At 40.9% G+C, this 26,910-nt stretch overlaps 1 protein-coding gene across 3 annotated transcripts in view; it reads left to right on the top strand.

Annotated features, from left to right (window-relative positions):
• The window catches only part of LOC124622217 (3'-5' RNA helicase YTHDC2-like), a 302,377-nt gene that overhangs the window by 49,848 nt on the left and 225,619 nt on the right, over positions 1-26,910 (top strand). For all 3 annotated transcript variants that reach the window (XM_047147868.1, XM_047147867.1, XM_047147869.1), the window contains exons 4-5: positions 5,432-5,628; positions 25,158-25,324. In XM_047147868.1, the coding sequence (XP_047003824.1) occupies positions 5,432-5,628; positions 25,158-25,324 (364 nt within the window). The remainder of the gene's footprint in view (positions 1-5,431; positions 5,629-25,157; positions 25,325-26,910) is intronic.

Genomic DNA, 26,910 nt, shown 5'->3' with positions numbered 1-26,910 from the left:
ATCATTTATGTGGGCAAGTGAGTGGTTGCTTGTCCCCAGTCTTGTTTTAAAGATAAAACTTCGTTGTCTCACATTGATGTCATATACCTCGCTGACCCTCTTTGTGTCCAAGCATGTGTTGCTTTCATTATTTGTATGCTGTGTTATACTTAACAAGTGACATGCTCCAGCTTTGCATGGGTAGCAGTAAGTATCTGCGTCCACATATACATCTTCATATATACTCCGCAATCCACTGTATAGCGCATGGTGTAGGGTACATTGTAACACCACTAGTCATTTCCTTTTCTGTTCCCCTCAAAAATAGCGTGAGGGAAAAATGACTGTCTATATGCCTCCGTACGAGCCCTAATTTCTCATGTCATGTCTTCGTGGTCCTTGCGTGAAATGTATGTTGGAGGCAATAGGGTTTTTCAGCAGTCAGCATCAAATACCAGTTCTTTAAATTTTCTCAATAGTTTCTTCGAAAAGGACATCACCTTCCCTCCAGGGATTCCCATTTGAGTTCCAAAAACATCTCCATGATATTTAGGTGTTGATCAAATCTACCGGTAACAAATCTAACAGTCCGCCTCTGAATTGTTTCGATGTATTCCTTTGATCTGGCCTGATGGGAATCCCAAACATTAGAGCAGTACTCAAGAATGGGTTGCACTGGTGTTCTATTTGTGGTCTTCTTTACAGATGAATCATACTTTCCGATTACTGGCAACTTATTTTATTTTCAACTCTTTCAGTTGCTTCTCTATGCCAGGAATGACTCTTACCATGTCCTCCCTATGGGGTTATGTGCAATGTTCAATTCTGCCATTTGAACAGTTTCTTAAATTCATAATTTAAAACTTTGGCTTTTCTTTTGTTGTCTTTCATTGCTACACCAGACTGGTCAATGAGTCACTGTATGGAAGCCTTAGACCTGCTTCGTGATTTTACATAGGACCAGAATTTTCTCGGGTTCTCGGCCAGATATTTTGTGAAGATATGACTGTTTCAGATAGATTATGTAATGGTAAGACAGAGATATAGGAACCACGTCTTAAATTGTAAGACATTTCCAGGGGCAGATGTGGACTCTGGCCACAATTTATTGGTTACGAACTGTAGACTAAAACTGAAGAAACTGCAAAAGGGAAGGAATTTAAGGAGATGAGACCTGGATAAACTGAAAGAACCAGAGTTTCAGAGAGAGCATTAGGGAACAGTTGACAAGAACAAGAGAAAGAAATGCAGTAGAAGAAGAATGAGTAGCTTTGAGAGATGAAATAGTGAAGGCAGCAGAGGATCAAGTAGGTAAAAAGACAAGTTCTAGTAGAAATCCTTGGGTAACAGAAGAGATATTGAATTTAATTGATGTAAGAAGAAAATGTAAACATGCAATAAATGAAGTAGACGAAAAGGAATACTTACCTCTCAGAAATGACATTGACAGGAAGTGCAAAATGGCTAAGCAGGGATGACTAGAGGACAAGTGTAAGTATGTAGAAGCATATATCACTAGGGGTAAGATAGGTAGGGCTTACAGGAAAATTAAAAGAGACCTTTGTAGAAAAGAGAACCATATGTATGAATATCAAGAGATCAGATGGAAAACCAGTCCTAAGCAAAGAAGGGAAAGCAGGAAGGTGGAAGGAGTATATGGAGGGTCTATAAACGGGCAATGTACTTGAGGGCAATATTATGGAAATGGAAGAGGATGTACATGAAGATAGCCTGCTGTGACAGAGGTGGTTTGCCATTGCCTTCCTCCGACCGTAATGGGGATGAATGATGATGAGGAAGACAACACAACAACACCCAGTTATCTCGAGGCAGGGAAAATCCCCGACCCCGCCGGAAATCGAACCCGGGACCCCGTGTGCGGGAAGCAAGAGTGCTACCACTAGACCATGAGCTGCGGAGTCAGATTTCAAGAAGAATATTATAATTGTAATCCCAAAGAAACCAGTTGTTGACAGGTGTGAAAATTACCAACTGTAAGGTTAATAAGTCATTGTCGCAAAATACTAACACGAATTCTTTACGGACAAATGGACAAACTGTTAGAAGCTGACCGTGGGGGAGATCAGTTTGGATTCCATAGAAATGTCAGAACACATGAGGCAATACTGATTCTACAACTTTATAAAAAATAAATAAATAAAAATATAGGTTAAGGAAAGGCAAACATACGTTTCTAGCATTTGTAGACTTAGAAAAAGGTTTTGACAATGTTGAATGGAATACTCTCTTCCAAATTCTGAAGGTGGCAGGGATAAAATACAGGAAGCAAAAGGTTATTTACAGTTTGTACAGAAAACAAATGGCAGTTATAAGAGTAGAGGGGCACAAAAGAGAATTAGTGATTGAGAAGGGAGTGAGACAGTGTTGTAGCATATCCCCAATGTTATTCGATCTGTAGATTGAGCAAGCAGTAAAGGAAACAAGAGAAAAATTTGGAGTAGGAATTCCAGTTCATGGAGAAGAAATAAATACTTTGTGGGGTTTGCCGATGACATTGTAATTCTGTCAGAGTCAGCAAAGGACCTGGAAGAACAGTTGAACACAATGGACAGTGTCTTGAAAGGAGGATATAATATGAACATCAATAAAAGCAAAACAAAGATAATGGTATATAGTCGAATTAAATCAGGTGATGCTGAGGGTACTAGATTAGAAAATGAGACAATTAAAGTAGTAAATGAGTTTTGCTATCTGGGAAGCAAATTAACTGATTGTGGTCGAAGTAGAGAGGATATGAAATGTAGACTGGCTATGGCAAGGAAAGCGTTTCTGAAGAACAGAAATTTATTAACATTGAGTATAGATTTAAGTGTTAGGAAGTCTTTTCTGAAAGAATTTGTATGGAGTGTAGCCATGTATGGAAGTGAAACATGGAGATAAACAGTGTAGACAAGAAGGGAAGAGAAGATTTCATAAGGTGGTTGTACAGAAGAATGCTGAGCATTAGTTGAGTGCATTGTGTAACTAATGAGGAGGTACTAAATTGAATTGGGGAGAAGAAGAAATTGTGGCACAACTTGACTAGAGGATGAGATCGGCTGGAAGGACACATTCTGAGGCATCAAGGAATCACCAATTTAGTATTGGAGGGAAGTGTGGAGGGTAAAAATTGTAGAAGGTGACCAAGGGTTGAATACACAAAATAGGTTCAGAAGAATGTAGGTTGCAGTAGTAATTTGGAGATGATGAGGCTTGCACAGAATAGAGTAGCATGGAGAGCTGCATCAAACCAGTCTCTTGACTGAAGACCACAAAAACAACATGAGGGTGGTAACTGTTGTACACTTCGCACATAGATCTTTTTACAGGAACACGAATTTCTATTAACGATTGCCTGTTGTTGTTTGTACATTCTCTTTTGAACCGAGAGTGCAACAGCCTTTGCTTTCCCAATATATTCATAATTTCAGTGTTAAACCATGGTAAGTCTTTTCCATCTTTAGTCCATTTACTAGGCACGTGCTCCTCCAGAGTATGATTCACAGTCTGTTCAAACTTTGCCCATAATTCGTCTATGTCCATCATACTGGAATGTCACTTCTGTCTAAGTGAGATGCGAACAACTGTTTATCTACTCTTTCTAACAGAAACACTTTCGTAACCTTTCTGATTCGTTTGTTAACTTTAGTAACCATAGTCACTATGATGACATGATGATTACTAATCTCTGTCTCTTTGCTGATGCCGTTGATAAGGTCTGGCCTGTTTGTAGCTATAAGCCTAAAATATTTCCATTGCATGTGGGCTACCAAACTAATAGCTCAAACAGTTTTTGGAAAAGTGTTCTAACATACTTCACAAGACTGTCTACAGTAATTCCATAGATATCCCAGTCTACAGTATACTTAGTAGGTTAAAGTCACCCCTAACTAGTATTCCACTGGTATTGCACACTTTCTTTAAATGACTCTAAAAACTGTTGCAGTGGAATGCTGTGGGTGATGTAAACATCCAACAATTAACTCGATTTCACTTACACCTGTTGTATGTGACCAGATAATTTCACTGTTACACAGACTTCCCAGTCTGGCTTCTACTGACAGAGACTGTAGTCATGTATGTGAGAGTTGCGTTTGCACGCGCACGCAATTTTCTCTCTCTCTCTCTCTCTCTCTCTCTCTCTCTCTCTCTCTCTCTCTCTCTCTCTCTGTGTGTGTGTGTGTGTGTGTGTGTGTGTGTGTGTGTGTGTGTTGTCTATATTCGACAAAGGCCTTGTTGACCTAAATCTCACTTTCCAGCAGTCTTTTTGTTGTGCCTATCTCCGACTCAACATCTCTGTTATATAGTGAGAGTCAATATTTTTGCCAACTGCAATGAACCTCCACCTCATATGGCATCTAAAGTGGCTATCCAATATATGCTCCATGACTCGCTATGTATTTCAGGGCTTTCTACTTCTGGTTTCAGTCAGCTTTTGGTCCCAAGAACAATTTGAGTGTGACAAATTTCATGGGCAACAGTAAATTCAGGAACTTGTTACGAATACTTCGACAGTTTACAGATAAAATTCAGACTGTTGAAGCATCTTTACGCTGAACATGGCCAGATTTTGTGATACCTACATGTCGACCAGCGAGACTTGTTTGGCAGAGTGTTAATTTTGTTTATGAGCCACTGCATAGAGTTATGATTAAAATTCAGAAAACAATGTTAGGTAACAGTATACCATCACTTTCATACAGCTTCAGCGATTTAAACAGTGCACTCTAGAAAAGTTCTCAGGAAGCACAAATGCTGTGTGTTCCATATTCAGTTGGTGTTTGGAGTGACATCTTGTGACACTGATGGAAGCTGTGAGCTACTCCGCCAACCGGTCTGCCTGATTGCAGGACTAGTTTGGCATGAGTTGTAGCCACTTGCTCGCTGCCTGACTCAAGTGGCTGTACAATATTGGTTACATTTTCTGTGTGGTCTTTTCCATAATTTCTCTTGAGGCCTCTTAGATGTTAAGTCCATACCAAAAAACATGTTTTTATCAGGACAATATTTGGTATGTCTTGCATTGCAGGTCATTTAGAAGTTGGCAGTAGCTCCTGTCAGCCTCATGGTAGGGACAGCTCACGCCGGCCTGACACCACAGTTTGGCTGCCTTACACCTATCACCTGTGCTGACAATCAGTGTATCCATTAGTAAAAAACCTATCAAACTCCCTGAGTTCATGAGATTGGTCTGAATATACAGACAGAAACTGTGGCAGCAGGACTTTAATTCATATATGTATAGAAAGAATAGGTAGAAGAAGAAGAAGAAGGAGACAGTGATGAAGATTAACTCACTGTCGTGCCGTAACTAGTATAGTAGTGAGAGAAGTACAAAACATTGTAATAAATTGTGTCTAATACCCATAGCAGGGATTATATTTACATTAAAGCCTTAAATTTTGTTATTGACAGTCATGTTTATGCTCTTTAATGTGTTACATTTTTACAGTGAAGGATGTCAACAAAACAATGGGTCGGCTCAACAATGCCATACCACAAGTACCTCCATATTCCGTCAACCAAGAATTGCTGCCTTATAGGAAGCAGCTTCCAATATGGAACATGAGGGAGGAAATTTTGCAAGTTGTGAATAATAATCAGGTTGTTATAATTGCAGGAGAAACTGGCTCTGGAAAGACCACACAGGTGAGTGGTTTACTCTATGGATCTTTTGTTCAATGTACCATAATTTTGTTATTTATTTATGTGTGTCATCAGGAGATGTAAATAGAGAGATATAAATAGGCAGAAAATTGGATAAAGAGAAGGCAGTAGAAGGCATCCACACGTTGATTGAGGCAATTTGTGAGCAAACTTGAGCAATTGAGGGGAAACAAAGAGTTAATGACAGTGACTGCAACTTGACAAGGGATGGAGTGAATATTATGGAGGAGTGTAGAGAGGCCAAAGGAAAAGAGAGTAATTTTGGATTAAACTGGGTGTAGCTGAGAGGTTTTTGGAAAGTCATTTTCCAAATTTGCAGTTTTGAAGCACCAGAGTATTCTCCTATATAATCCTGACAGTCATGTTATGTGAGATGCAGTGCTCAGCAAAGGATATTTTTTTGTTGCTGCTATAGACAGTTCATTTGCTTTCATTTATTCTCATTGATCAGTTGGTTGTGGTTGTTGCAGTGTAAAATTCTGGGATTGGTCAGTTTATGGAGGGAAGGAGGGAAGTTCAGAGTTTTTAACACACCGTTGAAGTCACTGGAAACAACTGACAAACTCAGAAGGTACCACTAAGAATTCACTTCAAGTGATTTGAAGAAATGTGGATACTAAAAAACTTTGAGACCTCAACCCCAATACAATGCTTTAACCACTGTTACTGTTAATAAAGCATATATAGTCTTATAGATTGGTTTCCTATAGATTTTGTACCTTCTGTCTTTGATATGGTTGAGTGTGTAGTTCTGGAAGTGCATTTAGGCCAAGTTTTGTAACTGGATTGCTAAAATTGCAAGAGACACAGGATGAGGGGACATACCTAATGATGTTAGCAGATCGGTCGAACAGTGCAAGATTATCGAGTTGTAGGGTATAGATATAGGCTAAAAAAAACTTTTTTCATGTTTATTTGTGAAATCAGATCAAGCAGAAATAGAAATGGGTTGCTCATCTCATTACAAACTTGTTTCAAACTTGTGACAATTATATGGAAAGTTAAAGTTTTCTTTACTTGATTTCTAGAAAGCTTCAAACACAGTTCCGTTGGCAGTTTTCAATAACTCTGCAAAAGCTTGCACTGCAATCTAATAAGCTGTTGAAACAAGTTATATTAACAGAGAGTAGTACAATACTATCTTTCAGATTTGGAAAAAAAAGGGTAGGGTTTGGGGGAGCAGTGGATATTTTGAAAGAAGTGCTGATCATTGGTACACCTCATGTCTGTTATTTGCAATTTTGAATATGGAAAGAAAAATTCTACATTTATGTACACTCTAAGAAAATATCAGTGTATCTTTAAAACTTACTCTTCATGGGACAATAATTCTTTGGGATTTATTAACAAATTTTAACATTTGAGGTTAAATATGAAACATTCTCTTTCTGATGTTGCAGATGTAGTCATATTCACTGTCATGGTAGTTTAAATTTTGTATTTTTCATACTGAATCAATGAAAAGATTGCTTTCTGCATAATCTTGTATGTTTTTTTTTTTTTTTTTTTTTTCATATTTTTAATGATTTCATACACATCTCTTTGTGGTATCGTCTTGGGTGTAATTCACCTGTATCTTGAACTCTCTGAAAGCAGCTCTTTCATTGACTTGTGCTAAAGATTAGATGTGTAGATCAAGTAACTAATGAAGAGGCACTTAATCTGAATTTGGGTAGGAAAGAGCTGTGTGTCACACCTTCATTAAAGGAAGGGATGTATGGTAGGATACGTATTTAGGCATAATAATTTATTTGGTATAGTGAAAGTATGTGCAGTAAAAATTACAGAAGTAATTAAAGCTTGAGTACAGTAAGCAGGCTCGAAAGTATGTGGGGTGCTTAGTGTTACACAGATACGTAAAGTTGTGCACAACAATATAGGCTAGCACAGAGGTCTGTTTCAAATCACTCTTGAGACTGATGACCACAATAATAGCAACAACTTTCATTTAAACTATGACCTCTGTGGCTTAGTGCGTAACTGCCAGATTACACATCTTTGAAGGCCCAAAATTTGATCCCCAGTTGGTACAAGGAATTTCCCCATCACTTAGTGCTGTGATTTGGCATTTACATTAAATTGTAGGTCCTTCTATGAAGGGCTAGGTAAGTCTTTTTAAAGGAGGTAGGATGGCAAGGGCATACCACCGTGGTCAGCAAAGCACTATGATGCTGAAACCAACATGTGTCCTGACAAAAACTTAACATTTTTGTTTCTCACAGTTCGTCCTGACAAAACCTCTCCATCATTCTCAAAACATCTCAGTCAGTCACTCACATAACATCACACCACTGCGAACAAGATACTGAACCACAGTCAAAAGCAGAGAGAAACACATACAGTTTATCACAGTAAAGAGACAGTATCGAAGTAAAGAGAAAATTTGTCACAACTTAATTATTAAATTGTTCATTCAATTTAACAACTGTGCTCAAGAGTTTCTCAAAACTTAACCATACTTAGTCATAGATTACAAGTGTGTGCTTAATGCATTAAGAATCTCCAAATTTCATTATCCCCATCTTGAAAGACAATCTATAGAGCTATACACTCCATAAATCCTTTTGTTAAGGTATCTACAACTTGTTCCTTGGAGCAGATGTATTGAACATCCAGATATATTTCATCATACAACTGTTGCATAAAAGTGTATTTAATTTCCACATGCTTCAGTGATTTACATTCACCTTTCTGTAACAGACATATTCATGACTAATTACATTCATAAACAGTTGAAGTCTTGACAAATATTTTAATTTCTTCAAGAAGATTCTTCAACCACAGTATTTCTTTTGTAGCTGTTGCCAAAGCTATATATTCTGCTTCTGTTGGTGAGAATGAAACACATTTCAGCCTCTTTGTTGCCCAACAAACAGTATCCAAAAACCTAGAGTATGTATCCTGTTGTAGATCTTCAGCCCTCTTTGCTTCCCTGATCAGAGTCAGTGTGGCAGTAAAGAGAATTTGAATTTTCCCTCTTGTAACACAATACCAACATCAAATGATCCTTTAATATAGCATAAGAATTCATTTCAGACCTTTGCAGTAGAATTACATTGCCTTATTTTGGTGTCTCCTAAAATAGTTAAGTGATGTCTAGTCTTGTAGTTGTCTTCACATACATTAAGAAGTCTATTACCGGTAATTCTCTGTGTGGTTTATTGTTTAACCATGTCGCCACAAGCACTCGGTCAGTGGTTTACAAGGTTTGCAGTCTTCTATATTGAAGATAAGCTCATTGAGTAAGATTAGGTTAGATTTGATGTACTTTTTATTCCGCTGGATCCATAGTTAGGAGATCCTCTAGGATAAAGACCTTATCATAAAAACAAGAAACATTTTGCCACTGGTTTTCTGTATATTAGTTGCCAGGAAGAATTCTTGCTCACATTCAAAATTTTGTTTCTAACTTATTTTTATTTAATATCAATGTCTTTGCTTTTAGAATCCCCTGCATTTCGAATATCATCTACAAGGTTAAATCAGTAAGAATCTGCAGTTTTGCTTAATTATTTTTTGTTTGGCATTACGGCTTTGCGTGATCACCAGCCATGATATGGCACCATTGTCTTTCTCTGTGATGGTTGCTGAATTATCACATCAGTCAGCTCTGTGCTGTTGCAATGTTTAGATGGCTGTGCCTCTCTCTGTTAGTACCATAGAAGAACAGCATTGTGTGATCCACTTTTTGTGGTCTGAGGGTGTACCAGGAGTAGCAATTCATAGAAGACTTACAGTGAAATACTATAACAGTGTTTTATCACAGCAAAGTGGGTTGAAAAGTTCAAAAGTGGTCGAATGAGTGTGAAGGGTGGGCAAAGAGTGGGTCATCCAGCTACAACCACAACTGTTGTCCATGTTGAACAAGTCATGTCTTGATTTTGAAAAACAGGCAAGTGACTGTTGATAATGTGCCAAACCATATGCACATTAGTCATGGTACTGAATATGAAATCGTGCGTATGACACTAAACTTTCACAAAGTGTGTGCGAGATAGGTTCCAAAACAACTGGATGGAGAGCACAAGCATGACTGTGTGGGTTTGTGTCCGCATCTACTGGACCATCATGCTAAAGAAGATGAAATGCATCTGAAACAAATCATCATTTAAAATGAAATATGGAGTCAAAACTTCCAAGCAGAGATGAGCTCTGATCAATAGGCAAAGGTAGCAGTGCAAATGTGGCTGATGTGCAACCTGCAACCTTTTTTGCAATGGGTATTGGAAAGCTTGTGCAGTGTGAACTAAGTGTATTGAAAAGCAGAATGAATACATTGAAAAATGATATCAATTTAGGTTTTGTACTATTGCAGATAATTATTGACTTACCCCATACATAAAGCAGCAAATAAACATTATTTATGTATGTTTGGTGTCTGTTCTTTTGAATATGAACGAAAGAACAGATGCCATTCTCGATCGTGCAGCCATACGTATTGTGGTAAAGTGGAACAATTTCTGAAAGCCACAAATGGGCATTGAAATGAATTTAATGGTCACATGTAAAAATTTGTGCCTGACTGGAAGTCAAACCTGGATTTCATGCACTACGTGAGATGTCCCCTTGACTGCTTTGGCTATTTGAGCACACATCCCGTCCTACCCAAATACCCAACTTGTCATACACTACTTACATAGTACCCCCTGCCTGCCATACTTACAACTTGCAGCCTCAAACTGATTCTGAGAGAGTGCATCTGCATGTAAATGTCTGAATGGACAGGCACCGTTCATGATCCCGCAGCCATACATACATGTGATGAAGTGAAATAGAGATTCTGACGTCGGCCACAGTCAGGCATTGAAATGAATTCAAGGGCGACAAATGAAAGTTTGTGCTGGACAGGCACTTGGACATGGATTTCCTGCTTTATGTAGGCTGTCACCTTTAAAGAAAGAACAGGCACCACACAGATATAAATATATACACCTTGACGGCCAGCAGTAAGTATGATGCACTGGTGGTGCTGTGTAAGTAGCTCACAAGAAGTTGGGGATTGGGTTGGATGGGAAGTTTGCTTGGATAGCCAAAGTGGTTAAGGTGACTGCTTGCATGAAGCAGGAAATCAGGGTCTGAGTTCCAGTCCAGCACGAACTTTCATTTGTCAACATAGAATTCATTTCAGTGACAGCTTTCAGCCAATGTCAGAACCTCTATTTCATTTCATCAAAGAAATATATGACTTATCAGAGCTTTCAACAGACATCTATCAACTTTAAACAGTGGAAAATCCAGGATGGAATAATAACAGTATTATGAAAAGGATAGGTTGCTACTTACTATATAGTGAAGATGCTGAGTCACAGACAGGCGCAACAAAAAGACTGAGTGTGACTTCGGCAGCCAGAGAAAGTGGTCATGTGGATGTAAGTTGTGTTTGCATGAGAGAGAGAGAGAGAGAGAGAGAGAGAGAGAGAGAGAGAGAGAGAGAATGTGTTTTCTAATTCAGAAAAGGCCTTTTGCCCAAAAGATGACTTGTAGCAGTCTTCGTGTTGTGCCTGTCTGCGACTCAGCATATCCACTTAATCTGTCAACTTTAGATTGCCAAAAAACAGCTGCCTAGAGTTCCAAAGTTCTTAGTGTCTACTTCAGCCCAATATTGAGTTTCCTTATTATAAAAATTTTCAATACATCACATCTTGCAGCTCTTAGATGTTGAAGAAAATACATTTTTAAATGTTTAACACCACAGCTGCTATTTATCTACTGGTTGGCTACTTTTGGGCTTTGCTCATTTTTACAAGCGACCTTCTACAGAGAATAAAATTTGTTATTAGTGGATGTGTCGAATGTGGATTATAAAGGTGTCATTGATAACATTGTTCGTATGGTACTACTTATGTAATTTGTATTTATGATATGTTTGATGTGGACAACTCTGCTTATGTCATCACACTTAAATGTACCTCAGATCTGCATTAAAAGATGTCACAAGTGTATGAGATGAATTAGGTGCCCAAGACATCAGTACTACTTCACTATCATGCTCCTCAAACTACTATAGCATGAATCTCACTTTGTGGCACAGACAGCTGTCCAGCTGGTACATACTATCACCCTTGGGAAGACATCAAGCATTAACGGATGCAGCTGATCCACAGTCATTTTCACCTAGTCTGTAGCTGTTATGGTGCCTTGGAATTCCAAGTAAAAGTCCCACAAGCAAAAAACTGCTGCCACTGGCCTGTGTCTGTTGCATGGTTCATGTTTTGGGCAGCTATTTGCCTGGATGATGACATATCAAAACATGACCATCAATCTGGTGTAACGAAAAATGTGATTCATCTGACCAAGCAACACATTTCTATTGACCCAAGGACCAATCTCAGTGATGCTGAGCCCACTGAAATCATAATTGATGGTGTCAGTAGATCAACAAGAGAACATTTTAAGGGTTGTCTGCTGCAGAGCTTCATGTTCAAATCTGTAGTGAATGATGTGCTCTAAAACATTTGTGCATGCACCATCATTGTGGTCTGTCATTAGATCTGATGCAGATCACTGCCTATCCTGCCGTATAGATTCGGGAAGTCTCTGACCTCCATGTCATGTGAGGAGATGTGGATGTCTAACATCTTGGTGCCAGCTCTTGGTTTCACTGTCTTTCACTATTTTCACTAGATGCCCACCACAGCAGCATGCAGATAGCTGACCAGCTGCATAGATTTGGTGATGCTTCTTCCCAGGTGCTGGTCCATAACAATCTACCCCTTTTCAGAGTCTCTTATGTCAGTTGACTTCTCCATTTGAGGCCCTTGTTGTCACTATAATGATTTTCCACTCATCTTTGCTGTGCTTATATAGTTTCCTTCTCTTGTCACATGCCATCCTCACCAAGCAGCATTCAGTCTCACCGTGGACAGTGGGCATAATGGGCAGAAGCAAAGGCAAGAATTAAAGGTAGAGATTCATCTCATGGTTGAATTGTTGAACAGTCAACAGACATTCAAACAAGACTGAAATGGTTGCTAAGCTTTCAGACAATGTCCTTAATATCCAAAACTGCTTAGTCTCACCACTGCCGCACTCTGAAAGCTACGAGGCTGATAACTGGAAAATTGCCTCATTTTCTTCAAATGTTGCAATATGTGAATGCGCCAAAACCCAGTGGCAGCAATAACTGTGGCTGTGTCCAAGTCCAAAATACTTCCCCTTCTGTTTTTCTCAGAGGGGAGACACATAGCTCTGGTAAAGAAGGATTTAATTTACTCAGTCTTATCTTGAAGATGTATAATTGTGTAACTAAATTGCAACTAAGATAATTTAGCACTTCTTAAACCTAGAATACATATTTTTCTGTTTTAACCTTACTGTAACTCTGTAAAACATTTGAATTGATATTTGAATGGCTGATATTATTACATGTATCCTAAGCTTTCAGACAATGTCCTTAATATCCAAAACTGCTTAGTCTCACCACTGCCGCACTCTGAAAGCTACGAGGCTGATAACTGGAAAATTGCCTCATTTTCTTCAAATGTTGCAATATGTGAATGCACCAAAACCCAGTGGCAGCAATAACTGTGGCTGTGTCCAAGTCCAAAATACTTCCCCTTCTGTTTTTCTCAGAGGGGAGACACATAGCTCTGGTAAAGAAGGATTTAATTTACTCAGTCTTATCTTGAAGATGTATAATTGTGTAACTAAATTGCAACTAAGATAATTTAGCACTTCTTAAACCTAGAATACATATTTTTCTGTTTTAACCTTACTGTAACTCTGTAAAACATTTGAATTGATATTTGAATGGCTGATATTATTACATGTATCCTGACCAGATACAATAAAAGGAAAAATGAAATGGTTACTATGGACATGCGAATGCTTCAGTTGAAATCTATTGTACTACATGATGACAAAACATTGTTAAAAAATCTCAAAAAGTTCTTAACAGATTTTATTCAGATTTTTATGCTATGCATAAATAAACGTTCAGACAGACATAGGCTTCTGTTCTTTTTCAATACATATAATATATAAAAAGGAAAAATTGCTAACACAAATCGCAAAAAATTCTGGAGCAGCTTAGTTCACATTTTTACACAATATTCTGATAAACATTTGAACCGACCAACATAGGCTTTACATTTTCTTAGATGAAAAAAAAAAAAAAAAAAAAAATTTGTATTATGTGGTAACAGCATTAGCAAAAATCCTGAAAAGTGGAAGAGTTATTTACTTCACATTTTTATACAATACTCTATTAAAAATTCGGATTGACATATAGTACATATTTTTTAAACAACAATGTACAGATTTTTTGTGAAAACCAACTGCAAGAAAGAAAATGCTGTGCTCTGAAGTGCTATGTGTCTTGTGATAATGTGTGGTATTGTTTACTTTCTCACAGTCAGTTTTAAGTTTTATAGTAGGGCATTTAAACCATTAGACAAGTGGTTTCTTCCAAATATATTCTTACTCTTTATATATAATTTTAAACAAAAATTCTCTACACAACAATGTGCTGTTTTATTTTACCTCCTTGCAGCTGGTTTTGATATAAAACAGGAGGGTAGCATTTACGGGTTGTTGGCCAGTACTATAGTTCAATTCTTTTATCTTGGCGGCTCGCGCATGCCCACCCAGACGCGGGAGATTACTGCGTTGCCAGTTGCACACGACGCACGCGCCAATAGAAGCAGCGCCATAGTATAGCATAGTTCGCCAGCTTACGTGTAGGGGGGGAGCGCACAGTTCATGAAGTAAAGCCACCACGGCCGCATTAACCCTTTCGCTGCTACAAAGACGTGCTCCCTGCATTCCGCGATGTGCGCAATTTTGTCACTGCACTGCTCGCCTGTGCAGACACATCGTGTTCCGACTGCTTTGACCCTCTTATCAATCGATTCCACAAAAACTATTTGGCCCAAAAATTAGATTTTTACACATCTTCTTGACTGATACCTTCCCCCCATAAATGACTTAATTTTGTTTCGATGTTCAACACAGTTATTATGCAGCATTAAATATAGTAAACCATTGCACGAAATTTTGAAGAGTTTGCAGAGGTAAAAGTCCATAGAGTATACTTTTCGTATGGTCGATTTTAGTTGCCACAATGTTGAGAATGAAATGTGGACAAGGTACCTAAATTTCATATAAAATTTACTGTATAACAATAGCTCATTTAAGTACCACATAGGTGTCGTATGTAATATTGAGAAATATTTCGTCTTTCGCAACTGTAACAAAAGTTTTATTTACACTGAGCACGTTTGGCTTTATTTTAAAGCACTTCAATCAATCAAAAGGAAGTAGACAAAATACATGAAACAAAACTGTGGACTTACAAAAACATTAGGACTTGAATATACTGTGAAGTGCTCTGAGCTATGTCAAATATGAATATACTGTGAAGTGCTCTGAGCTATGTCAAATATAATTTTTGTGTGTGGCACACACAAACATCATTTATTTGCTAAAACACTGATCTGCCAACACAAACGTTGAATATTGTGTTACCGCAGCACAAAACTACGAAAGGTGACTTGGCATTGGAGGAGACAAAATACTGTCCACTGAAGATGCTTCAAAAGAGAGAAATGCGTCTGGTCTAAATAAGTCCCTTATTATAGTTGCAGAAGAGGAATATATTTCAGTACCATTGGTAAAACTGCGACTGTGGAACAAAAACAAGAAAGAGAACATGAGTACCATTGTGTATGTGCCATACCTTTCCTTGATTGAAGTGCTTTAAAATAAAGCCAAACGCGTCCGGTGTAAATAATACTTTTATTACAGTCACGAAAGACGAAATATTTCTCAATATTACATATGACACCTATGTCGTACTTAAATTAAATGAGACATTGTTGTTGTGACTTGGCAAGACAGCCAAGCCACTAGGAGGTGAAGCCAAAAGGCACGCGTTTAAGCTCATGCAGGCTGGCATGAGATCTGGAACAGTTAAAGGCTTTGAGTCTATCAAATAAAGTACGTAGTTGTTGGAATACTTAACTTTAATCCATAATTGGTGAACATCGGTCTGACGGTACATGCATCACAAGATAAATAGCAATTGATAATGGCGCCTTGCTAGGTCGTAGCAAATGATGTAGCTGAAGGCTATGCTAACTATCGTCTCGGCAAATGAGAGCGTAATTTGTCAGTGAACCATCGCTAGCAAAGTCGGCTTTACAACTGGGGTGAGTGCTAGGACAGCTCTCTAGACCTTCCGTGTGGCGGCGCTCGGTCTGCAATCATTGATAGTGGCGACACGCGGGTCCGACGTATACCAGTGGACCGCGGCCGATTTAAAGGCTACCACCTAGCAAGTGTGGTGTCTGGCGGTGACACCACATTCCTCCACCGCAAATCGGCGTACGGTTGTGTTATAAGGCTTCCATCCGCCGTGGGGAGGACCCCACGTTGACGTATGCGACGAGGTGGGGAGCCTAACAACAGGCAAGGCTGTGCCACCCGCACCCTGCCATTCGGTCCGAGGGGAGCTAGGAAACGCCTGAAAACCTAGTCCAGGGTGCACGCCAACATGTGGTGTACGCGCCTGCAAAGAGACAGGAGGGGCCGTAGGGTCGACCTCCATCGGGTCGGGGCACCCGACGGGCGAAGACGACAGATGGTCCGGAGCAGGCAAGAGTTCCATGGCGGAGTACAATGGGTCACGGGAAGCGATCGGCGGCGCGTGACCCAGGGAGGCGTCCGGCGGCTGCAGCGAAGCGTCCACCATGGGCGTCGCCGGCGGGAGAACAGGCGGCGGCGCGTCGCCATGGGGCAAAATGGAAGGCAGCGTCGGTAACACCTGGGGATGAGGCGAGCCTGTAGATGGTTCCCCAGGGCGCTGACCGGATGGCACCGTCGCTGAAAGCAGACGGGGAGCGGCAGAACCCGTGCGACGACAGAGGCGCAGCTGATTGAGATGCCGACGCACCTCACCAGAGGCCTCCAAAACCAGATACATAGCGCGGCCGAGGCAGCGAAGAATGCGCCCTGCGAGCCAACGCCGTGAACCGCAATAGTTGCGGTAGTATACAACGTCGCCTGGGGCAAAAGCAGGTGTCTGCCGCTGCACAGGAACCTGATGCAGCGGATGTGGCAAAGACATCAAGGTTCGATGAGGACGACCGTGGAGCAACTCAGCCGGCGAGCGACCATCTCGAGGCTGAGAGCGATACGAGGACAAAAAGAGCAATAACGCGTCCTCCCGAGAATGAGATTCTTTCAACTTCAACATCTGTGACTTGAAAGTCCTGACCAATCGTTCAGCGGCACCGTTTGACTGTGGCGAAAACGGCTCGGATGTCAGATGGCCTTATTGTTGGAAACAATAGTCTGTGGAAGACCTTCAATGCAAAAGATAGCGGATAACGCTTGGATGGTGACAGATGATGTCGTGGAAGACATCTGGACAACAAAAGCAAAATTACTGAATGAATCTACCACAACCAACCATCGAGCATTCCAGAATGGACCAGCAAAATCGATGTGTAAGCGTTGCCAAGGGGAAGTGGCTTTTGGCCATGCAAAGAATTTCCGCAGTGGTGCGGATTGTTGTTCTGCACACGCCATGCAAGAAGAGCACATATTCGTAATCACAGCATCGATTCCGAACCAAGTACAGTGCTGACGAGCAAGTTGTTTCGTTCGCACTGTACCCCAATGCCCTTGGTGGAGAAGCCGTAAGACAGAGGACTGTAACGAACGTGGGACCATGACCCTGGACTGATCATTATCAGAACGCAACAGCAAAACACCACATCAAACAAAAAGTCTCTCCTTGTGAGCAAAAAATCGGCGAACCAACGGATCCTCGATTCGTGACTTTGACAAGGGCCATTGCGTAGCAACAAAACGCAGAACGGTAGCAAGGACAGGGTCAGCAGCTGTGGCTGTAACTACACGACGAAAATCAATCGGAAACGATTCGATCACGTCATTTGTTTCCGCATCAATGAACATGTAAGCAAGTTTGGAGGAATCGAATGCTCTATCCTCAGCAACAGGCAAACGGGACAACGCATCGGCGTTTCCGTGCTTAGCAGTGGACCGATACAAGATATCGTAGCGGTACTGCGAGAGGTAAATAGACCAGCGAATGAATTTCTGCACTGTATGTAGAGGTACAGGCTTGGTCGGATGAAAAAGCGATGTCAAAGGTTTGTGGTCTGTGATGATGGTAAAGTGACGACCATACAAGAAATCATGAAACTTTGTAACACCAAATACGAGAGCCAATGCTTCTTTCTCGATCTGTGAATAATTTCTTTGTGCAGACGAGAGCAATTTGGACGCAAAGGCAATAGGGTGATCGTGCGAACCATCTTTGTGCGCAAGCACAGCACCGATCCTGAAATCCGATGCATCCACCATCAACAAAAGGGGTTTCTGGGGATCAAATGGCGTAAGGCAAGTATTGGAAAGCAATGCCGATTTCAACTGGCGAAAGGCACGTTTCCGTCGTCCAGACGAACGGAACACCTTTCCGGCGTAAGCGATGAAGCGGAGCTGAAATGGAAGAGGCGTGGCGCACATAGCGATGATAATAATTGATTTTTCCCAGCACACTCTGTAGCTGCTTCAAATTCTGCGGCGAAGGCAAGTCTTGTATGGCACAGAGGTGCTCGGGACTGGGATGTATGCCTTGGGCATTGAGAACATGGCCCAGATATGGTAAGTCCCAAGCAAAAAACACACATTTGTCCTTCCACAAGTGAAGACCATTTTGTCGCAAGACCTGAAATAATGTTCTGAGATTGGCTAAATGTTCTTCTTCTGTCTTTCCAGAGATCACAATATCGTCCAGATAGTTTGCTGCAGTAGGGACCGACGCACAAACAGTTTGTAAATATTGCTGAAACAATGCAGGGGCGGATGCACACCCGAATGGCAGTCGGTTGAATCGATACAAATGAAGATGCGTGTTAACCACCAAAACGCGCTGGGATTCTTCGTCCACTGGTATTTGCAAGTACGCATCTACTAGGGCCAACTTCGAAAAATATTTACCCGGGCCCAGTTTGTCAAAAAGATCTTCGGGGCGGGGTAAAGGAAAAGTTGCAGTCACTAGTTGTGGATTCATTGTTGCCTTGAAGTCCACACAAAGTCTAAATTTCCGGAAGGCTTTTGCAAAATTACTAAGGGTGATGCCCAGAGAGAAGCCTGCACACGTTCAATTACACCTTGGGATTCCAAATCGTGTAATGTTCTTGCAACCTCATCACGCAATGCGTGGGAAACATTGCGCGCTCTGAAAAATTTCAGTTGCGCGTTTACTTTCAGTTCCAAATGTGCTTTATAGTTCTTAGCGCAACCAAGGCCCGGTGCAAAAATGTCTGCAAACTCTTCACATAGACGAGAAACACTGTCTGAAGGCACAGTCTGGTTCACTGATAGGACCTGATTGACTATAGACAAGTTAAACAACTGAAATAAATCTAAACTGAACAAGTTCACTGCAGAAGAAGAACGAAGGACGTACAACGACACAAGTTTTGTTTGTCCTTTGTATGTTGCAAGAAGGCTGCACTGTCCTAACACAGGGATTGCTTGTCCTGAATAACTACTGAGCTTAACATTTGCGGCACGCAACGCAGGTGTGCCCAGCTGTTTGTACGTGTCTTGATTGATCAATGAAACTGCAGCTCCAGTATCGAGCTGGAATGGTATCACGTTGCCATTAAGGTCCAAGTCTACAAAAAGTTTATTGTCCCGCTGACGAGAAGAGCGACTGTCTCGTGCAACGTGAACTGACACTGATGCAGAATCACTTGCGACTTGACGGGATTTCCGGCGATTTCGACGCACACTATTCGTGGGACAAACACAGTCACTGTTAGAGAGAATGACACTGGGTGGAGTGGAATGAACTATATGAATTTCCATGGGCGAAGGTTCACGAGCCTGAGTATTCTTGGTTCGATTCCGGCGCGAAGCAAAGGGCCGGGAATGGTTGTGAGTGTCCGATCTGAGCTTTTTCTGGCAAACACTTTGAACATGTCCTTTTTTATTACAGAAAAAGCAAATAGCCTGGCGTGACGGGCAATTCTCACGTGAATGTCTAGTAGCACACCGCGGGCATGATTTTAGCACTGCATTTGCTTGCTTGCGCGGCACACCTGGCGGAGAGCTTGGTGGCAGCTGCGCTGATGGGCGCGAGGGCTGTTTACTGTTCCGTGCAACGCGCCCGGCGGGCCGGTTAACATGGCACACGGCCGGTGAAGGTTCAAATGATTCCTGAGCAAAGTCAAGTGTGTCCTGCCGATCCAATATGTCCACCACTTGTTGAAGGGAGGGATTGACTAATTTCAAAATCTGTTCCCTTATACGAACATCAGAAACGTTCTGTGCAATTGCATCATGCACCATAGTATCTGAATAAGGAAGTCCACATTCACACTCAAAAGCACAATCCCTAGTAAGGCCTTGCAAAGTTACAACCCACTCCCTATTAGTCTGACCAGCCGTACGTTTCGTACGAAAGAACGTATACCATTTGGCAACTACATTGACTGATTCTTTGAAATAAGCATCTAATGCAGACAAAATTTTGTCGTAGGACGGAGTTGCTACGTCACGTCGGGGAAATAATTTCACTATCACACGGTACGTCTGGACGCCTACGGCGGAAAGGAGAAAAGGCTGCCGCCCATTACCTTGAATTCTGTAGGCAGCGAGATGGAATCCAAATTGGCGTGGCCACAACGTCCAGCTTTCCAGTGCAGCATCAAAAGGACGAAACGGCGGTGCAACTGCGTGTTGTGGCTGCGTGAGCGGTGGAGCAGCGGCCGCCGCATCGTTTTGCATTGCACGTTGACCCTGGACGAGCTGTCCAAGTGCATCCAATAAGGCCTGCGTCTGCTGATTCTGCAAGCGATAAAATTCGGACAGTACATCTGGAGATTGTGGCGAAGCCATTACACAAGTAAACCAGTCTAGCAATACGAACGCAAAATCCTCGTCGTCATTTGTTGTGACTTGGCAAGACAGCCAAGCCACTAGGAGGTGAAGCCGAAAGGCACGCGTTTAAGCTCACACAGGCTGGCGTGAGGTCTGGAACAGTTAAAGGATTTGAGTCTAGCAAATAAAGTACGTAGTTGTTGGAATACTTAACTTGAACCCATAATTGGTGAACATCGGTCTGACGGTACATGCATCACAAGATAAATAGCAATTGATAACGGCGCCTTGCTAGGTCGTAGCAAATGACGTAGCTGAAGGCTATGCTAACTATCGTCTCGGCAAATGAGAGCGTAATTTGTCAGTGAACCATCGCTAGCAAAGTCGGCTGTACAACTGGGGCGAGTGCTAGGACGTCTCTCTAGACCTGCCATGTGGCGGCGCTCGGTCTGCAATCACTGATATTGGCGACACACGGGTCTGACGTATACCAGCGGACCGCGGCCGATTTAAAGGCTATCACCTAGTAAGTATGGTGTCTGGCGGTGACACCACAGTTGTTATACAGTAAATTTTATATGAAACTTAGGTATCTTGTCCACATTTCATTCTCAACATTGTGGCAACTAAAATCGACCATACGGAAAGTATACGCTATGGACTTCTACCTCTGCAAACTCTTCAAAATTTCGTGCAATGGTTTAATACGTTTAATGCTGCATAATAACTGCATTGAACATCGAAACAAAATTAAGTCATTGATGGGGGGAAGGTATCAGTCAAGAAGACGCGTAAAAATCAAATTTTTGGGCCAAATAGTTTTTGTGAAATCGATTGATAAGAGTGTCAAAGCAGTGGGAACACCATGTGTCTGCACAGGCGAGCAGTGCAGTGATGATAAAATCGCGCACAGCGCGGAATGCGGGGAGCACGTGTCTGCAGCAGCAAAAGGGTTAATGAAGAGACAAAGCACTAGAAATTTCAAAAAATTGCATTCAAACGAATATAATTCGTGAAGTAAGGCACTTCGATATTGTTTTTAAATAATGAAACTATTAAGCACCACACAAGGTTTGAACTCATAACCTTTCGCGTAGCAGCCCAACACCTTAACCGTTACGCTAACTCACCTCGTCTGACTACATAACGCCATGAGGACTATAACACGGCACGCAAAATACTGACAAACACTGTTGGTATGACTATGAATTACTCACGCTTCGTCGAAGTACAATAGGAAATAAACAATTACCGCTGTTCTTTATTGCGAAACAGCAGTTCGTGAGAGTGATACAAACACCTTTCCTTGCTATCGCCTGAATTAGGAGTCTTATTGCTTGTTTGGTTTAATTAATTAATAGAATATGAAGCAATTGGTATAAAGAATGCTTTTTCCAAACTTTCTATAAAAGAATGTCTACTATCAAGACATTGCTTTTGTTCAATTACTTTATTTATGACTGAATGTTTCTAAAACTGAAGACACTCGTACATGCTCTGCACTGCAGTCGAGATGTGGCAACGTCGTTCTCTGGCTGACTGTGTTTTGTGACGTCAGATGCGCAGAACGAACCTAAACTCGGCCGCCAACATAAATGACGCACACTATAGTACAGAATCTGAGCCATTTGAAACTTTGTAATCCTATCCATTCACAGATTAAAATGATGCAAAATACTGTCATTGAAGCTACTGTCCTCACAGGTCCAGCAGTTGAGAGGTCTCTCTCATACCTGTATACCAGTGTTGCCAACCAATTTACTCATTCATTTTAATGACTTCGTTTCCCAGTCAAGGTTTTGTTTGCAATAACAGTAAGCAAGGCTCAAGGTCAGAGAGTGGGAAGAAGATGAAATGGCCGGGGGTGGGGGATAAATAGGCATAGAGAGGGGGAAGGAGGAGATGAACAGACTGAAGGGGGAGGAAGAGATGGAGAGATATAGGAGGTAGGAGGAGATGGACAGAGAGAGGAGGGAGGAGGTGATGGACAGAGAGACAAGGTGATTGACCATGAGAGAGGCAGAAGGGGAGATTAGGATATTATCCAATCCCATATTCCCATATATATTTAGTAAACATGAAGCAGTACCAGGTTCACTAGTTTACTATGAATACCTGTTTACTATTTGGAAGGGAAACAGAGGAGTACAGTAACATCTCTACAAAGATTCAATTTCACAGCATTTTTTGAGCAAATATTCATTGTTCTTAAGCTTTTGTCATTATGGGCTGAGGTAAGAAGTAACGCTATCCTCGGTACCATTTAGATTACCCTTCATAGAACCAACAGTGAATAAATGCCTTCAAACTTTGTGTTCTGCCATACGGCAGGTCTTGTCATGGGGGAAGCCTCGTCAGAGAGGTCCACCACATCTTTGTGTTCTGCCTTATGGCAAGTCTTGTCATGGGGGAAGCCTCGTCAGATAGGGCCACCGCATGAGCATCTAGGGAGTACACATCATTCCAGTGGTGGTTTCCCGTTGCTTTCCACTGGTGGTGATGAAATGATAATGAGGGCAACACAACACCCAGTCCCTGAGTGGAGAAAATGTCTGACCTAGCCGGGAATTGAACCCAGGCCCCTTAACGTGACAGACAGCTGTGCTGAACACTCAGCTATCGGGACGGACATAAATGCCTTCAGATTCATAGTAATTGTCTCTGTCTCCAAATTATTATTTAGGTTGGCTTCCATTCTTATTCAGTTCTAGCAAATTTGCATTTCCCACATGCACATGTGTGTTTGCACAGTTCGTAAGTCATAGTGTGTAATCATAATAATTAATACTTCATAAATAACATAATTGTGATTTTTGTCCGGTTTATTCTTCTGCTCAATACTTTCTACCTTGCTTCTAATAATAGACCAATCACTTAGAGGCATGATGGGCCAAGAAGTCTGGCCATATTTGCCATTATGTACAGCATTACTGGCAGATATGTAATTTTTATTTGCTTGTGGTGTCTTTTTTGGACATTATTTGAGTGCAGATTCACTTTTTCTCCTCAACCTTTGTGAGAATCCAGCGTGAGTGGCAAGTGATGAGTGTGGTGGACAGGGGTGCTAAGTAAATATTGTGTGACAAGTGGGGAATTTGGGTTCGATGGAAAGTGTACTGGGATAGCTGAAGCGGTTAAGGTGACCACTTAACGTAAATTGGGTAATCTGGGTTTCAGTTCTGATCCAGCACAGATTTTTATTTATAGCCATTGAATTCATTTCAGTGTCCAATTGCTACCAATGTCACAATTTATTTCATTTCATCGCATACCTAACTGATTTCTCGTCAAATGTAGTTACTAAAAAATAGGCCAAACTTCAAGATTTATTTTTCATGTTTACTTTAGTTATGTGATAGATTCACAAAGTTTAAAATAAAGGTGATCAAAAGTATAATTCTCCTTTAAAAAAAGTGTGAGTTGAGTTATTGACCAGTTTCTTCCTCTTGAGCTTCCAAAATTCTAGCCCACTCAACAGACTTGACATAATTGTAGCAGAATTACAGTAAACTGCGAAATTGAAGGAGTATATTCATTAAATTATGTCAACATGACCTCATATTGGCTAAGCCATTCATGACAGTAGCTGTTACTTATGCAAATGTTCCTTTTGAAATAATTCTAGAAATTGACGATAGAAATCAGCACCTGTCAAGGGGCAGGTAGCAAGGCATCCATCCATTGTTCTCACACAAAATGAGTCCAGTTTTTCGAGTGACAAGTGGCTCACGCATCGAGAAAATCGTGGCCCAAGCTGTACTCAGGGCCGGTCTTTTGAACACAATGTTGTGGCCAGAGCTATGCTTGGGCTTGGTTTCCGGAGTGTTAATCTCTCCACAGAAACAACCTTTGTCTCTTTTAATGATTTCATTCCATCAGAAATTATTATTTTTTCAAATTATTTATATGTAGATTTCATCAAAAGAATTTGGTGTAAAAACCATTACTCAATTTTTATATTCCTGTCACCATGGAAAATATTATGAAAAAAAATGGTGCCACTCTGAAATTTACTCAGGCATTTCTTTAGCATGTATTTCAAGTTCCAGGCTTAAAATAAAACTTTGATCTTACTTAACAGTTTTGAGGGTGACAGAATTGTTGTCAAATGTGAAACATTTTGTGTCTTCTCTCATAGATTTACCTCTGTCCATCTTCATTCCAATATAACTTCTATAGATTTTGTACTGACCTTAACTAAAGGATCTGTTTTATGTATCCTGCCTAAGAGTTAGTTTGAGGATGAAACCTAGAAAGTGTATGCAAAAATGAAACTGCTATTATTGTAGGAAGTAGGAGGGAGTTTCTGTGAAATTTGATTATATAGTATGGAGGTACTGATAGAATTAAACTTCAGTTGGGCCAGGAGACATTTCAAGTGGCCAGATTAGCAGAGCATTGTAAGAGAATACATGCTTCCACAGCAGATTTCACTGCCGAAATGTTCCCAGGTTATCAACCAAGTATCAGCATTGTCTTGAAGAAAAATTTCAACAATTTTCCCTCTAGCCATCTTCATGCAAAGATGTAAAAATGTTCGTGGATGACGGTGCAGTGATTCAGCTAATAGCCCAAGAAGAGTTCACCATTGCTGAAGCATTTTCATTAGTAGCCTTAGTTAAAAGTGTGGTAATTGCTTTTTGATATGATTTTAGGTTCCACAGTTCATTCTAGAAAATGGACATCTGACAGGAAAAGCATGTCGCATTATATGCACACAGCCACGTCGATTGTCTGTAGTGTCAGTTGCTGAGAGAGTGGCTGCAGAGCGTGATGAGAAGATTGGGGAGGCTATTGGATATCAGATTCGCCTAGAAAGCAGGTAACTTGTAAATCAGTGTGTTGAATGTACCTAAATTAGTTTGTTGAAGGCCTTGGTTTTTACTAATACACCTTTTCATTTGTAAGTTGCAAGCTGTTTTGCATGGTGTTTGATAAGTGCTAGTGATGTCAAATTTTTAAATATGGAATAATTTCTTCTTTTCTTGTGTAGTGTCATTAAAATTAATTCTTATTCTCCATATCAATAATGCTGACTAGTTAACGATGTTTCAGTATATGAAACAGGTTCTCAAAAATACATGACAGGCTTGAAGACTTCTCAATGATAGAATCCAGTGCAGTACCTTGGATAATGAATGTTCATCGGAGATGAAGGTAATATCAGGACGACCCCAGAGAAGTGGGGTAGGACCATTCCAGATCTCCTTGTACATAAATGAGTTGTCTGTTAGGATGAGCAGCAATCTGACACTGCTGCTGGTGTTGTTGTGTGTGAGAATGTGTTGTTGTTGAGGTACTGCAGGGGAGATTCATGATGATTTGGACAGAAGTTGTATTTGGTGTTGCTGGCTACTTGTTGTAAATGTAAGTCAGAGTGTGATATTCAGATACAGTTGTGATGAATACTGTTTTACAAAGTTAGTCCTATTAAACATCTTGGTGTGAATTGAAAAAACATGAAATGAAATGGACTAAGCACAATAGGTGTCCTCCTCCGTAGTGTAGCAGTAGCATTACCGCCTACCACGCAAGGGGCCCGGGTTCGATTCCCGGCAGGGGACTGGGTGTTGTATGTCCTTTCTCATCATTTTCATCATCATTGACTCGTAAGTCGCCGATGTGGCATCACCTAAAAAGGACTTGCACTACAGCTGCCGAACTCCCCCGAATGGGGCCTTCCGGCCAACAGTGCCGTCCGATCATTTCATTTCAGCACAAAAGGTCAGTTGTAGGGAAGGTGAATGGCTGACTGCTATTAATTGAGAGAATTGTGGGAAAGTGCAGCACACATTTATAGGAGACCGCATACAGAATGCATGTGTGACACACACTCAAGTACTACTTGAATGTTTGAGATCACCACCAGGTCATATTAAGGGGAGACATTAAGACAATCTAGAAGCATGCAATTAGATTAGTTACCAGTTGGTTTGTTCAATATGAGAATGGTACCTAAATGTTCCATGATTAGATGGGGATCTTTAGAGTGCTGAAGATGACATTTTCACAAAATGTTATTGAGAAAGTGGAGGGAACCAGCATTTGCAACAGGTAGCATGCAGAGACATACAGGCAGTAATGTTTTCCTCTGCTGTACACTGCACAGTGACTTTCAGAGTATGTATGTGGATGTAGATGTCAGTGGAGGAAATGGTTTCATTTCCCAGCAATGACACTTCAAGGATATGTGATTGTGATGTGAGTGATGTCAGCAGAGTATTTCCTTTGTCTACATAGAAATTGTACGCAAATGGATACAGCTCAGTGTTTGGAGTAAGCGGTGTTCATTGGTAAGAGACCACACAGAAAAATTATGTTTTGACATTTTAATAAGACAATTATTGCCAACTGAAGGTAAATGAAATGCAGCAATTCAAGCTGTACACCAGTCATCTTGATTAATAA

Source organism: Schistocerca americana, chromosome 7 (genome assembly GCF_021461395.2).
Source record: "Schistocerca americana isolate TAMUIC-IGC-003095 chromosome 7, iqSchAmer2.1, whole genome shotgun sequence".
NCBI classification, from domain to species: Eukaryota; Metazoa; Arthropoda; class Insecta; order Orthoptera; family Acrididae; genus Schistocerca; species Schistocerca americana.
The sequence above is the reverse complement of the archived record's forward strand: the minus strand, read 5'-3'. Positions and strand labels throughout refer to the sequence as shown.